This window comes from Salvelinus fontinalis, chromosome 25 (genome assembly GCF_029448725.1).
Source record: "Salvelinus fontinalis isolate EN_2023a chromosome 25, ASM2944872v1, whole genome shotgun sequence".
Classification (NCBI taxonomy): Eukaryota; Metazoa; Chordata; class Actinopteri; order Salmoniformes; family Salmonidae; genus Salvelinus; species Salvelinus fontinalis.
This window is the reverse complement of record NC_074689.1, coordinates 6,688,256-6,704,581: the sequence shown is the minus strand read 5'-3', so window position 1 is coordinate 6,704,581 and position 16,326 is coordinate 6,688,256. Positions and strand designations below refer to the sequence as shown.

General features: G+C 41.3%; 1 protein-coding gene across 1 annotated transcript; it reads right to left on the bottom strand.

The window, feature by feature from the left end:
- Nucleotides 1-665: 665 nt before the first annotated feature.
- Nucleotides 666-16,099, bottom strand: LOC129822815 (inhibin beta A chain-like). The gene is made up of 2 exons (XM_055881241.1): nucleotides 15,128-16,099; nucleotides 666-4,317 (listed from the first exon to the last, which is right to left on the bottom strand). The coding sequence occupies exons 1-2, from the start codon at nucleotides 15,549-15,551 to the stop codon at nucleotides 3,527-3,529; spliced, it is 1,215 nt and encodes a 404-aa protein (XP_055737216.1). The 5' UTR covers nucleotides 15,552-16,099; the 3' UTR covers nucleotides 666-3,526.
- Nucleotides 16,100-16,326: the final 227 nt, after the last annotated feature.

Sequence of the window (16,326 nt, the reverse complement as noted above, 5' to 3'; positions counted from 1 at the left end):
GTGAGCCCCCGTCCCACACACACACACATTACATCACATTGCGTGGTTAGTGGATAGGAAATACAAGGCTGTCCTCATGGCTAGGCCATTTCCTTCCTAGCCATAACCCTGTTGTCTCGCTTGTTTCGGCTCTTGTCTTACCTCATCAATGTAAACTGAGCTGGCTGAGGTCTACTCACGAAAGACACCATATGCTGTGTGAGTAAGTAGTCATGCAAGCTTTTGTTCCCAAAATATGCTCTCTATAACATCTGCCTGTCCTTGGTTTTCATGTTGCTCTCATTGGTGTTTTGTGTGAATGGGTTTACCAATGTCTTAACCCAACACCAATAATAATAAATAAAATGAAACAATTCCGTGGAAAGCAAAGCTGTTCTGTTGAGTTTCTCTGAGACTAATTTCCTAATTGTGTGTGTGTGTGTGTGTGTGTGTGTGTGTGTGTGTGTGTGTGTGTGTGTGTGTGTGTGTGTGTGTGTGTGTGTGTGTGTGTGTGTGTGTGTGTGTGTGTGTGTGTGTGTGTGTGTGTGTGTGTGTGTGTGTGTGTGTGTGTGTCTCATGCACAAGGTCAAATATACTGAATTATACTGGACTGAACATGCATAGAACACCTTTTCAGAAAATGCACAATACCAGAAACAACACATTTCTGTTTTAGTGTACATCCTTTTAACTTTAATGGTGAAGTGAAACAAAAAAAATACTGCAAAATAAATTATATAAAAAAACTTTGCCACAAGCACATTTTGGATTTGTACAACAAAGCATTGCAACATATTGGTATTTGCATTTCAATATATACAGAATAAAAAATATAGGTTTTATTCTAAGTCCACTTGTTTCAGTGTCAATTCTTTTGTATTGATAAAAGAAAATGAAAACAAATACAACCACTTTTTTTCTATTGATGCTGTATGCATTAATGCACACTGTAAGGTACATGAATGTGTTTCTTAAATTAGTCTATACTCCAAGACAACACTTTGTGGGGGAATGTTTTGGTAACATTTATTTTTACAGCCCATTTTAAACTGGTACACTTTACATGGTATTAACTAAGAAACTATGCCCAATGGATACTTCCTTGTACTTCTAAACTATCAACATTGAAATAGATATCCATAATACTGGTAACTCACTGCTTTAACTAGTACCAAATGTTACATATTGAAGCTTGCGTCAATGAATCTCAAAGAAGATAAAATATAATTACTATGTAAATAATTAGCTGGTAAAAAAGCAGGCAGTAAAAGAAAGTGTTACCAAAGTTTCTAATTGCTTCATTTTAGACATTGGACCATGTACAATGTTGTATGAAGGCAAGCGAAGGAAACCAACTCTCCAAACAGCCCAAAAAACGTTTGCTTGATGTAAGATGGGACCTCCAATATTTGGTGAGATATTTTGAAATATGAAACTATTTTAACTAGAATTCCAGGAAACATATTTCAGACTTCCAAATTCAATGGAGACATTCATTTTCTGCCAAAACATGACAAATTGGCCTACAGTAAGTGCTTTTACAATAATAATCAAATAATAATACAATAATAACACAATAATATGCCGCTCTCCAACAAGATAGTATTGTGAAAAGTATAGGTTAGAGTGAAGCATTATGGGAAATGAAGTCATTGTGCAGGAGCAGAAGGAATGTTTGGGCACTGATGCTAGGCTATGCTAATGCGATCTGTAACAGCCTCACAATGATGGTTGGCAATACCTCTTTGGTGGTCAAAAAAATGCTGTAATAATGCATCTATGTGTACTCAAAATTATATCTACTCGTCTTTTTTTCTCGTTATCTCTGTTTTAAACTCACGTGCTCTATAGATGTTTTGATTCATAAGTGCTTTTTAACCTCTCTTAGAATACCATTGATATTTGTGACTAGGCTGATCAGAATGTTGGTATAGTGCAAACTGAAAACATTCGTAACGTTTTTCAACAGAAATGTAACAAAAACAACCAACAATAATATTATTATCAATAGCAAATTATAATAATTATACATAGAGAAATGTTTGGTTCCAGCATCTGGTCCAATGTGTTTCTTTCAAGTATCTCTCAACAACACACACTCACACACACAAGCACGTACACACCATGAACGCATACACGCACGCACACTCAAAAAAGTCTTCCTCTTTTTTAGTTTTGAAAAAGTAAACAGTTGAGAAAATCAAACAGGCAAAAAAAAATATGGATTGTAATACTTGACAAGTTGCATAGTTTGTACAGTTGAAGTCGGAAATGTACATACACTTAGGTTGGAGTCATTAAAACTCGTTTTTCAACCACTCCACAAATTTCTTGTGAACAAACTATAGTTTTGGCAAGTCGGTTAGGACATCTACTGTGTGCATGACACAAGTAATTTTTCCAACAATTGTTTACAGACATATTATTTCACTTATAATTCACTGTTTCACAATTCCAGTGGGTCAGAAGTTTACATACACTAAGTTGACTCTGCCTTTAAACAGCTTGGAAAATTCCTGAAAATTATGTCATGGCTTTAGAAGCTTCTAATAGGCTATTTGACATAATTTGAGTCAATTGGGGGTGTACCTGTGGATGTATTTCAAGGCCTACCTTCAAACTCAGTGCCTCTTTGCTTGACATCATGGGAAAATCAAACGAAATCAGCCAAGACCTCAGAAAATAAATGGTAGACCTCCACAAGTCTGGTTCATCCAATTTCCAAACGCCTGAAGGTACCATGTTCATCTGTACAAATAATATTACGCAAGTATAAACACAATGGGACCACGCAGCCGTCATACCGCTCAGGAATGAGACGTGTTCTGTCTCCTAGAGATGAATGTACTTTGGTGCGGTGGACCAAAATTCCCCCAACTTATTGTGGGAAGCTTGTGGAAGGCTACCCGAAATGTTAGACCCAAGTTAAACAATTTAAAGGCAACGCTACCACATACTAATTGAGTGTATGTAAACTTCTGACCCACTGGGAATGTAATGAAAGAAATAAAAGCTGAAATAAATCATTCTCTCTGCTATTATTCTGACATTTCACATTCTTAAAATAAAGTGGTGATCCTAACTGACCTAAGACAGGGATTTTTTACTAGGATTAAATGTCAAGAATTGTGAAAAACTGAGTTTAAATGTATTTGGCTAAGGTGTATGTAAACTTCCAACTTCAACTGTATATTTTTCAGGCACCTCATTCGCATGGTCTCTCATCTTGCAGTACATGAAAGGAGCAACTACACCGCATCTGGGTCACATAAATATCCTCTCACCTCCCTCCCTTTGTTTTGTAACAAAAATATATTAGATATTATGTATTTTTTTTTTTGAAAGTGCCACAGAGATTTCTCTGAGTTATAGATACACCCTGGACTTGCCAACGACGGAGAACAAGCCAGTCATTGAGTCCAAATAGGAGTCGGTCTTGACAAGTGTCTTGCACGCAAGAGAGAGAGAGATAAAGGGCCTCTTCCGTTTAGTTCTGTCTCTCTGGGCATGAGACCAACTTCCCAGCCCCACCAGCTCCGCCAGGCTTTTACGAGCAGCCACACTCCTCTACAACCATGTTCTGGATGTCCTTTTTGACGATCTTTTGCTCCTCATTGTAGTAGAGCATAGACATGGCGCGTAGCCTCGTGGGCACGCAGCATGACTTAATGTTCTGGAAGGGCGCGTAGCCCCGTATGCGGTAGTGATTGATGACGGTGGAGTGGAAGGACAGCGAGGAGCCTGTGATGCTAGCCACGTGGCTGGGGCAGTCGCCCTCACAGTAGTTGGCGTGGTAGCCCCCCGGTGCTATGATCCAGTCGCTCCAGCCAATGTCCTTGAAATTGACATAGAACTGGCGCTTGCAGCAAGCACGCACCTTGCCGTCGCATTCCAGGCCCCTTTTGTGGCGTCGCCGTGGCTCGCCGCCCTCGCCCTGCTGCACTACCGCCATGAGGAAGGGCCGGTGGGACTGCTCACGCTCCTGGTTGCCGCCGGTCGACACCAGGATGGGTGTGGCGCCAGCGTTGGCGCACAGCGGGCAGGAGATCTTCACACTGAGCATGCTGCCGTCGCCCTTCAACAGAGCCTGGACGCTGGCTGACACGGGAAAAGTGTGCCAGCCACTGCGCCGCGTGTCCACTGCCTTCTCGGCCAGTGGCACAGACTCTTCATGGCCGTCTCCGCCATGGTGCTGCTGCAACAGGCGTATAGTGACCTTGGCACGGCTGCGATTGGTCTTGGCCAGCCGGAGGAAGATCCATACATTAGCCTGCTCCACCAGAGACAGCTCACCGCCCTCCTTGGAAATGAGGAAGTTGACCGCACCCTGGGAGTCGCCTAGAGAGGAGGAGAATAGAGAGAGGATCGGAGAATTAGATTAGTAAAGCATTGTAACGAAGTCTGAGCTCATTTTAGGGTAAGTAAAGGCTTTGCTCTCTGATTCTTGGACTGCACCGGCCACATCTGAGTCTGGTGGGGCGTGATAGGGCCACATCAATCAGACTGAGTCACTTTAGAGATGGCACACATATCATTAGAATTCCTTACTTGACATGTATTTTATTTATTTATTTCACCTTTATTTAATTATTTAAAATAGGCCCTTATTTTTTGCCTGTCTCTATATTTAATGACTTATTTAATGACTTCAGTGACATGACTTCACGCATAGTAAGGTTCTAGTCTGTTTCCCTTTTTCCAAATTTGCTTTATTCAGTTCATCATTGTTAATCGAGGGCATATCAGTTTGAAAATAATCTGTAATGTCCTTTGCTAACATATTAAAGTGAAATGTGTTTACAGGAGAGACAGTAGAATGGTACATTTAGGGTACAACAAGCAAACATGTTTTGCGAAGTGCATACACTCACTCACTCACTGCACACACACACACACACACACATTCACAAGCACACAGCAAGACACAACACAACAGTACTGTCCATCACATACTGTTCACCTCTTCCTTAAACAACGCTGCATAATCTCTTTGTGTCACCTTTACTGGTGGCAGCCAGCTTACTGTAAAGTACACAATGGTATTACAGAGAGATACAGCAAGAGGTTGAAAGATTTCAGTTATTACCCATAATAACTACAGTTTTCACAGGCAGGTGTGACTTCTCTTGTGATGTGGCGACATGTCTTCTCGTGCCACTGTGGGAGGCCTGCTGGTGAACCAAATCTACCAGCTCTGGCTCAAAACTGGCTTATGTCCAGGGACCTAAGCACAAGCACGCCTCTGGAAAGCTTCTCCTAACAGATCATTTTGAATGTCTAAGCTAATCTCTTCCAATTACGGAGGAAAATCTTCACAAAGTGATGTCTTAACAATGCATAAAGCTCACTGTCTTGACATTATATTTGGCTCTGGGCTAGGGTTGAATGGCGGGAACCCGGTTACACTCCCATTTCCCGGGAGAAATAACTGCGAGAAACCAGTAAATTATAATCATTTTATTTATATGAACGGGCATGGCGTGAAATGGAACTGTTCGATTGTATGTGATGTCTAAATGTGGCTTCTCTACGGCATGATGAATCTGAATGATGAATCAACGCTCAGGGTGGGGACAGACAGCCCAGCTCAGTATGGAGCGCAGTTCACAGTGCATGTAGACCTACAGTATCATCTCATCATGGTAATGGTTTTTCCTGAGACTGGTAGGCCTACATTTGCTGCAGCATAGCCTATGCTACAGCAATATAAAGACAGAGCGCACGTCTAATTTACCCATCTCCATCTGGCTTTCGGGGGTCACCTTGTTTTTTAATTGCACCTGCAGAGTTTTAAAACAGCTTACCACTCGAAGGATATTGTTGCTTTAAATCAGTGCATGCGTGAACACTCTCGCAGTTTTTCTCTCTCTCCATCAACTCCATTCAAATTGCATCCAAAATAGATAATCCTGTTGTAGATTGAAATACTGTATAGCCTGATATATAGATGTCCTAGCCCACCTCTTTCAGGTAATACATTCAATGCAGTATTACCCTTATTTTTAGCTAATTAATGATGGGTTATGCATAATAAGCTTTTAACTTATAGCCTTTGTCTCTTGCCCAATACTCAAGCATCTGTGCTCCGCTGGCCTCTCCTTAAAAAACGCTCCTTAGGTCTTGGGGTCCCATGCAGGAAAAGCTAGACAAGAATAGCTTGCCGAACATTATTTTTCATGATTCCATATGTGTTATTTCATTGTGTCTATGTCTTCACTATTATTCTACAACGTAGAAAAATAATAAAAATAAAGATAAACCTTTGAATGAGTAGGTGTGTCCAAACTTTTGACTGGTGCTGTATGTTATTGCATGTACATCGAATGATTCATTAATCTTATGCTACTCAATTATAAATAACATACATTTTTCTAAACTCTTCCAATATGTTACTTCCACTCATTGTACTCGTTACTGAATTTAGCTGTTCCAGTTTAGATAGTTTAGGTAGTTAGTCTCATATATTCATCTTTCCAACCAGGCAGTCATTCTGAATGCAGGTTGCAGGTGAATTAAAATGCCAAATGTTGGATATCCCCACTGTGGGCTGGATTCCAATAGGAATTACACATCAATTTTCAAGACATCATAAAGTGACTTGCATGACTGATGTGGCCTGTAAACCATGCATTTCAGGCTGCTGTATGAAATATGTGTTTTATTGTGTTAAAGAATTCAATTTTAATGATAACATATTGGCTTAAGATCTCACTTGGTGAATGCCACAGGATTGTTAAGGGATAAATGTAACAACCATGTCTCTGTCACTAACAAATACATTCATGGGTAGTAAACTCTGCAATTCACTCAAAAGGCAAGACACTCTGGGAAATATGCAAATAAGGCTTTACATTAAGCAGTATGATAATTTAACACTGAAAAGTGTGGACCCGTATAGGCACTGGACCAGTGTTAAATTTAACACTCAGTGTTGATTTAACACTGGAGAATGTGCTGTGGCTCTTTGTGCCCAAACCCATCTGTCCAAACACAGCCGCTGCATCACAAACACAGGCAAAAAAATAATTGGCTTTGCCAGTGGTGGCTCCGTCATTGTTCTTCCGTAATCCTGCACTGGGGCTAAAGAATGGGACTGTAGAAACCCAAGGGGGCCCTAACCCAAAGAAAACCTGCCCTGAGAAGAGCGTTTGTTTGAGTGCATTGCTGCCCAACATGGTTCCTGAAATAATTTGTGAGAAAATAATTGGAATCAACTAAAGAGCGGTACAATAACTCCTGAACAATAAACACTAATTTAGCCAAATAGAAGGACAGTTTGCACAGCTGTCCTGCGCACAAAAATTGAAAATGACATTTTCAAAATTTTACCTCCCCCATTGCGTATCTTCTAAAAAAGAATAGGGAGTGGGGGGTGAGCCCGAATTACCTGACAGCTTAGGAGCATTAGTGGTGGGTTCCTGTTCTATCCAAATGCTGTCCTAATTATCAATATGCAATATGCTCACGCTTAATCCAGTTTAGCTTTGGAGGGCTAATGGCCTTTGATCTCTCCCGAGAGGTTCCAGTCATGTTGTATGGAGCCCTAATACTCTACCACTGAGGCAACACTTCAATAACAACAAGGATAACACTATAACACACTCTTGGGGTGTTTATTGTTTACCAATTTAAGGGAAATCGCAATTAATTTATACAGGTTGATTGCCTAATTTGATAGGAGTTGAACGAAATTGCCGAGAGATTCACTTGAACAAAATGTATCAGATTTCTCTGCAACCTGTGACCTGCCAGTTGTATTGGAGGTAGTTGTAGCAGCTTTAATACCTGCCCACTCTCAGTCCACTAGTTAGTAGACCTACTTTCAGAGCAGACTAAACAGAGTACTCTTTGAAAAATGTGTCTTTTTCACATTTGCCTCTTTGCCTGCTGCAACTTTGAACGAGTTCGGGTTTGATAAATCAAGCACAAAAAATATTATGGCTTACTGTATCCTGGACAGCATCATATATAACCACGTTTTGTTGTTGTTGACTTATCTTGTTAAGAAATAGTTTCAATGCATTTCTTGAAAAATATCATCATAATGATAACAGAATTGTAGCAGCATTTTTCTCTGAAAGTGCCGATCACCTTATTCTTCCCAAGTTGATTTCTCTTTGAATGGTGTACCTTCTCTTGAATGGGGCCTGCTCTAACACAACCATATGTGGGTCTCAAGACATTCCAGGAATGTTCCCTGACAATGACAGCAATGTTGGAGAGCCATTGTGCAAAGAACCCAGTGTTCTATGAATGTCATTAGGATGTACGTTAGATGCTATCGCCACCAAATTGAAGCAGTTACATTTTAAGAATGCTTGTAAAACATTGTAGGGCTCATGGCAATTGTCTTTTAACAGACTGATAAAAAAAAGTTACAAGCTATCTCATGTGTACCTGAAATCGTTCCAATAGCATTCCCTACGCACTACTGCAAGGTTAACAGAATGCATCTGCATACACATTGAACCCTTTGGAAAAAAGTCCAACTAACATTTACGATACGTTCCATCTTAGCCGAGTCGATCAACTGACCACCGACTGACCACAGAAATTGCAAAGGTCAGTGGTGCCATCAGTCATGTAACCCCTTTGACTCTCAGCCTCTCCATCTCACACTCCACTATCTCACTTGCAAAAACACTCTGTGCTGGCCTCTTTGGAAGGAGATGAACCAGCGGTGGGCTTGATTTATGACCCTGTACACACAATTAGACACCCAAGCCCAGGAAGATGTGCAGCAGTCGCTCTGAGTCACCGCAGTCCAGGCATCACAGGCCAAGGCACTCCCAAGAACAATGAGCAAAGTCAGGAGAAATACAGCCTCCTCAGACTCCTAACCTTTGGAGACTGGGAGAGTGAGAGACTTTATGTCTATCTAGCTGCTCTTTATTTTTTTTATTTTTTTTATTTCACCTTTATTTAACCAGGTAGGCTAGTTGAGAACAAGTTCTCATTTGCAACTGCGACCTGGCCAAGATAAAGCATAGCAGTGTGAACAGACAACAACACAGAGTTACACATGGAGTAAACAATAAACAGGAATGTTTAATAATGCCAGGTTGTAATTAATTAAATTAGGGTTGTAATCCCCGCAAAAAATACGTTATTTGGTCTATGCCAAGAATATTCCATTCAAATCCTCTTTTCAAATTTCCAGATGACAACAGTAATTAGAGAAGGAGATGGATAAGCACCCAATGATTTGCAATCGTGCCACACATTTGACCAGAAGAGTGTTCAGTCACAACATATGACTTAATGTGAAGATACAATAGATCTGACTAACCTGTAAACCTGATAGATCTGGCTAACCTGTAAACCTGAACCTATCCCTCTCTCCTGCTTACTCTGTAGCTGGTCAATATCTGTTCACAGATGTTTGTGGCTGAATCAAGCCAATAAATACTGTGGTGTTGGTAGTGTGCAAGAAGAAACCTTGCCACACATGGGCTGTCATAGTGGAGAGGTGAGGTGAGGAGTGATTGGGCAAATATGAATTACATGCCAGTCAATGAGACCTGTCCAAGGCTTGTAGTTGTCTCCCTCTCAGTGAGGCACCATGGCCTTCATGGGAACGTGGGTGCCCTCCTATCCTGCTTGAAAAGCTACACAACTCAACAGAACACCGGACTCCTAGCCGGATCCCAAAGGCATCATCCACCAGTCGGTTTCTTTTTATTTGACCAGCCCAGATATATCTGAAAGTATTTACAAAGTTTTATCAAATTTTTCCCCTTGTTTTTTACTATTGCCTGAAACCACTGGCTGCTGTTTCTTTTCTGTTTGTCTGGGCTTTGTTATAGGAGCTAGAATAGTCTCCATGAACCATAAAGGTTTCCTCTGACTCGATGTCGGGACACTTTCTTGACGCCCTTTTGGAGTAGGCCTCGGCAGCATAATATTCATTTGGAGATATCAGAAAAGAGACTCCGTTGGTGATGTCAAGAGCTTTGGCATCACATTCCAAAACATATTTAATTGCTCTGGCCACGGCACAAGAATGAATGGTAGTGGCAGCATTGAGGAAAAAAACAGCAAATGTATTTTTTGTCTTTTGCTTTTAGCAGCACTGATGGTTCATTGCATATATACCAAATGGAGAGATGAGACAACATCAAACAGTAGTTAAACCTCTCAACCATGCAGGTTAACAAGCCAAAAAAGAGACTTGCCAATTTAGGCTACAGTACAAAACTGTTCCATTGACTGCTATTTTGTACCACAATCTAAAAGTAATTAACTATTATTGGAGAGACATGGTTAGGAGGTGAGACTCTTTTGTAACTGATGTGGAATGTGACCTCTCAGCCTCAAGTCCTTGTGAGAGGAGTCCTTGAGCTTGATAACTGATAGCAGTGCTGAATACGTAAAATACATGACTGATGAGGGCATTTTAACGGAACTATTAGTTAACTGACACCAAATAGGCAGAAAAGAACTGTTTCACATACAAATGTACATGTTGATCCTATTCAGTCTCATGAGAAAGTGTGCTTCTGTTCTTAAATCCCTACCGAATCTTAGCAGTCACTATAGTTAGTCTATGTAGCCAAATCAAGGTGTCCGGAGACAGCTGTGCGATTTAAGGAGACACAGCTACCAGAAGATAAATGTGGATATAAATGTGGACCTGGGAATTTCACTGATGATGTGTTTAATTAATTGCTATACTCCATGGGTAGGGGGTTTGAAGGGGAGAGTAGGCACAGACTACGGAGGACATTGGCACTACCAGCACTCAACACTTTCCACACAGTGAGCAAGGCTCTTTCATGAGATACTGTCTCAACAGCCCCAAATAATTATTGGGCCCCATATTCCGTTGAATGAAGCAATTATTTGCAGCAGAATGTCCCTGCTGCGTGGTTAATCTACCCTAGTTATTTGTATTTATTATTAAAGACCCCCAAGCAGAAGTGCCACTCTTCCTTTTTAATCTAAAGTTCATTCAAATGCCTATTTAGAGTAAAAGGGACTATTGTGTTTTTTTTTATATATATATAAGCCAACAAGTACAGCGAATGTGAATGTGGAACTCAATAGTGATCCACACAGGAGTCCCACACAGGAGATTTCTTTAGTAGCCCTCTGATGTCGAAACAACTGTGAATAATGATAATGTGACTAAATGTCAGACCACGTCAAATTCTCATCACAAATTGAATTCAGAGAATAAGTTATTACGCACTAAAAACAACTGGTTCTATATAGTGACAAATAAAGGTTATTTGGCTTGTAACCCCTTTTGCTGTTATAAATAGCCTTCTAAAGGTTCTATAAAGAACCATGCTCATAAGGTTCTAAATGGAACCTTCATGGTGCTATAAAGATCCCTTTCCTAAAGTTAACGAAATTACCTTTTGAAGAAACATATAGTGTTCTTTTCTTTTTGGTTAGCCATATGACATTGTTAAAAATCCATAGGTTTTATTATTCTGTTAATTGACAAGTTCAAATCAGTTGTGCTAGCTTTGGAATGGCTGGGCGTCCCTGAGGAGAAGTTTGAGAACCATTAAACTAGACATCAGCTCTCAATTGACGCAAAGCCATACGTGAGTCTTTCGACAAATAGAGCTGTGAGAAAACCATGCCACAAAATATTAAAATGAGCCACCGCTTCTACATTTTTATTATAATGACTTAAAGGGGAAAGAACCCTTTTCTGATCTGCAAAGAACTATTGAAGGGCTCAAAGGGTTCTTTGGGGTATTATGGTTAAACATAGAACCATCACACTTGATAAGATGCTTGATAAGAGGCTTTTATTATTAATTGGGATATTTTCTATTGAACCATGTGGTCTATGGACTAGAAACTCATGAACACTATGGACACACATGTTTTCAATTACAAATGTAACATACACTACCGGTCAAAAGTTTTAAAACACCTACTCATTCAAGGGTTTTTCTTTATTTTCAATAGTGAAGACATCAAAACTATAAAATAGCACAAATGGAATCATGTAGTAATCAAAAATTGTTTTACGAATCATAATATAATTTATATTTGAGATTCTTCAAATAGCCACCCTTTGCCTTGACGACAGCTTTGCACACCCCTGGCATTCTCTCAACCAGCTTCATGAGGTACTCACCTGGAATGCATTTTAATTAACAGACGTGCCTTGTTAAAACTTCTTTCCTTCTTAATGCGTTTGAGCCAATCAGTTGTGTTGCGACAAGGTAGGGGGGTATACAGAAGATAGCCCTATTTGGTAAAAGACAAAGTCCAAATTATGGCAATAACAGCTCAAAAAAGCAAAGAGAACGACAGTCCATCATTACTTTAAGACATGAAGGTCAGTCAATACGGAAAATTTCAAGAATTTTGAAAGTTTCTTCAAGTGCAGTTGCAAAAACCATCAAGCGCTATGATGAAACTGGCTCTCATGAGGACCGCCACTAGAATGGAAGACCCAGAGTTACCTCTGCTGCAGAGGATGAGTTCATTAGAGTTACCAGCCTCAGAAATTGCAGCCCAAATAAATGCTTCACAGAGTTCAAGTAACAGACACATCTCAACATCAACTGTTTGGATGAGATTCGGCCTTCATGGCCGAATTGCTGCAAAGAAACCACTACCAAAGGCACAAATAACAAGAAGAGACTTGCTTGGGCCAAAAAACAAATTGGAGTTTTTTGGTTCCAACCACAGTGTCTTTGTGAGACGTGGTGTGTGTGAATGGATGTGTATGGATGTGCATGTGTATTTCCTACCATAAGGAGGTGTTATGGTGTGGGGGTGCTTTGCTGGTTACACAGTCAGTGATTTATTTAGAATTCAAGGCACACTTAACTAGCATGGCTACCACAGCATTCTGCAGCGATACGCCATCCCATCTGGTTTGGGCTTAGTGGGACAATCATTTGTTTTTCAACAGGACAATGACCCAACACCTCTCCAGGCTGTGCAAGGGCTATTTTACCAAGAAGGAGAGTGCTGCATCTGATGACCTGGCCTCCACAATCCAAAGACCTCAACCAAATTGAGATGGTTTGGGATGAGTCGAACCTCAGAGAGAAGGAAAAGCAGCCAACAAGTGCTCAGCATATGTGGGAACTCCTTCAAGACTGTTGGAAAAGCATTCCAGGTGAAGCTGGCTGAGAGAATGCCAAGAGTGTACAAAGCTGTAGTCAAGGCAAAGGGTGTCTATTTGAAGAATCTCAAATATAACATGTTTTTGGAATCGTTTAACACTTTTTTTGGTTACTAGATTATTCCATTTGTGTAATTTCATAGTTTTGATGTCTTCACTATTATTCTACAATGTAGAAAAATAGTCCAAATAAAGAAAAACCCTTGAATGAGTAGGTGTTCTAAAACTTTTGACCGGAAGTGTGTATTTTTTGTCGGCTTCCTGATCTATATGCTAAGGCTTTGGTAAAATAATATTTGGTCTGTCTTTGTCGTATTGATGTAAGCTTGAGGCGTGGTATTTATGGTGACACACTGTTAGAAAAATTTGTGTGTTGACATTTTAGTTGAGCAAACTCATAATCCTATTGCAGATGGATGCCTTACAATTGCATGTTTAATAAAACATTTGTTTTATTATAGTGCATACTCTCACTTAGGTTTTCCTAAATGGTTCAACTGTTCATTTATTTCAAGTGTATGCTGTTGAGAACGTCAGGGAGGGAGCCTGGCTCCAGTAATGAGCATGCTAGCATTTTCTAATGAAGTGAGCTAAACTGTTTAATTTTTTAACTTGATTCAGTTTCCTCAACCTCAATACATGCATCAATCAATAAAAATAAAAAAAATGGTTATTTCCCCCAACTCTGACATAAAAATTGTTGTTTTCAATGCCATGTTATAGCTACTTCACAACTCTTTCAAATTGTACTGTAAAATGCATACTCGAAAATGAATTTTTTGAGAATTCCTAATTGACAGGTTGGAAAGTTGGGTCTAACTACCAATATAGAGGAAGAGCCTACGTTGAAAATATACATTGTTTATCTCGAATTCTTTGCTTTTACCCGCTTGTTTGTTTGTTTTTACCGCATAACAGGAACAGCAACTTGACATCACACAATGAAGGACATTCTCATTTCCTTCACTGTGTGTCAGACCATTGGTTTTAAACATAAGTTGTGTGAGTGTGAGTAGGCCTACTGCAGGAGTTCGCTAAACGTAATCTGTCAAGTCCTTGTGAACTCACTGCAAATGCCAGTCATGACTTGGAGTACACAACCTTTACACTCTCATTGAAGCACTTCTCTCTCCCCCGTTTGCTGCAACAGAGATCCGGGAACACTCAAGATCACCTCACCAATTACCACAGTACTGTATTTATGAATAGCCCTTTCCAAAATACTGTACTGTAAAATGTTCTACACCTTCAATGGCAGTCATAATTTGCTATGGGAGGAAAAGGGAACATTGTTCTCGTGCCGACACAGTTCAGCTTTTTCTATATTCCATGTTCCCCTCCTGGGCTATCAAAGTCAGACTCAGATCTCCCTACACATCATAGGTTTGACAGCACCTTTGAGCACACCACTCAACACTCGACAGCAGGCTTTAAACCCGCCTGTGGAAGAAGAAACCGAGGTGAGTCATATAGAGGAAGAGCCTACTGGATAAGAGTCTTTTTTTCTTTAACCTGAGGAGACTTTTTTATTTTTTAAATAACTCTCTCTCTCGTTCTCTCTCTCTCTATTCGTTGTCGCTGCCATTTCTGAGAAAAAACACTCATTCGGTCTCCCGGCGACTGCTACTGCGCTACTCTGAATAACTTCACACGGAAGCTAGGGGACACAAGCCTGGGAGCTTTCTAAGCAGCTAATTGTGTGTTCTTAAAAGCAGCAGGGGGTCATTAGGGACCCTTAAGGAGGGGTGGCAGGGGAAGGTGTGGGGGTGGGGGCAGCTCTCTGGGTAGAGTCAGCAGGTTAAACTGTTCTATCACACAGGTGGAAGTAAGCAGGTCGAGAGCCTGTCGTTTCAAAGATTTAGGTCTGCAAACCTGCCGAACTGGGTTACAGTCCTATAACCTTAGTAGCGTTTAGCAAGGCTGCCTTTCTGTTCTTGCCTCCTTAGACAAGGACCTTTCTTGTTGCTCTATCGCTCTCTCTCTTTTTCTCTTTTCACACATATTCATGCTCGATCACCCCCCCACTCACACACCTGTGGCACTCACCGGCCTCTGCGAAGGTAAGGATCTCAGTCGTCTCGACCATGTCGGCGTCATTGGGGCGCCCGTGGCCCCCATCCTCGATCTGGACGCTGCCGTCCTCGGCCACTCTTCCCACGTGCAGCTTGCGGATGGCATTGAGCAGAGCAGCACGGGGCACCGGGTGCGTGACATTGGGCCGCACCTGCAGGTGCAGCATGTTGAGGATGTGCCTCTTCACCGCCTCCACCACCTCGGGTTTGCTGCCATCCTCCTCCTCGTTGAGCCGCGCCAGGGCGCAGGACGGGCAGTCAGTATCCTCTGGCACCAGCTGGGACTGGGTCTGTGGTGGCGTCTGGCCACCACCCATCGCCACGGACAAAGAGCCGGCCCCGCCACAGCTATGGGCAAAGAGCAGCAACATCCCACTCAGCAGGGGCAAAGGAGACATCCTGGACTAGACAGGTCTGCTGCCGGGACAACGTAGAGAGCAGCGCAGCGAGCACCAACTGGTAGGTGAAAAGACGAGAGTGGGGAAAACTACCAGTCCTTCTACCAAAAGAGATTAAAAAAAAAACTCCAGACAAGGTAAGCTCTGGACAAATAAATGTAGGCAGCACTGTAAGACTTGGAATAAAAGTTTAAAAAGTGACACCTAAAAGTGAGAACAAAAAAGAATAATCCTTGTGTTTAAAAAGGAGAGATGGCTGAAGAAGGAGAGGTGTGGACAGAAGATGGTCTTGCCAGTGCTGGAGTGGAGATGATGTCTGATCCTTGGGAGGTTTTGTGTGGGAAGGTCAGTCGTCTTCAGAAGGTTACCCCAGGGAAGCGTAGTTCTCTGTAGAAGTCTGTGAGTGCTCACTGTGCACAAGTTGAATGGTTTCGAGAGAGTGGGCAGGGCTCTCTTTGCTGTCTCTCTCTCTCTTTCTCTCTTTCCTTCTGTACCTCTCCCTGTGTCCTACTGTAATTATACCTCCCTCCTCCCTCCTGATCCCACCCTTTACTAACTCACTACTTCTGACTCATGTGTTTCACTAACTTAGCCTTTATTTATTTATTTGGGGTTGTGCTGTGTGTCTCACAGTGGAAGGCTTGCAAACCTTTTCTTTCACATTTTTTGAACATGTTTCTTTATCCTTTGTTGCTCATTCCCCTCTCACTTCTGTTAAATTCAACCACATGTTTGTTGAATTATTTGTCTTATAGAGTTGTAGACATTGGTTTGT

Excerpts from the sequence above, each read along its gene's own strand:
- LOC129822815 (XM_055881241.1), bottom strand. The coding sequence starts at position 15,551 with ATGTCTCCTTTGCCCCTGCTGAGTGGGATGTTGCTGCTCTTTGCCCAT. Across the intron at positions 4,318-15,127 it reads CCTTACCTTCGCAGAGGCCG|GCGACTCCCAGGGTGCGGTC; the intron begins GTGAGTGCCACA and ends CCTCCTCTCTAG.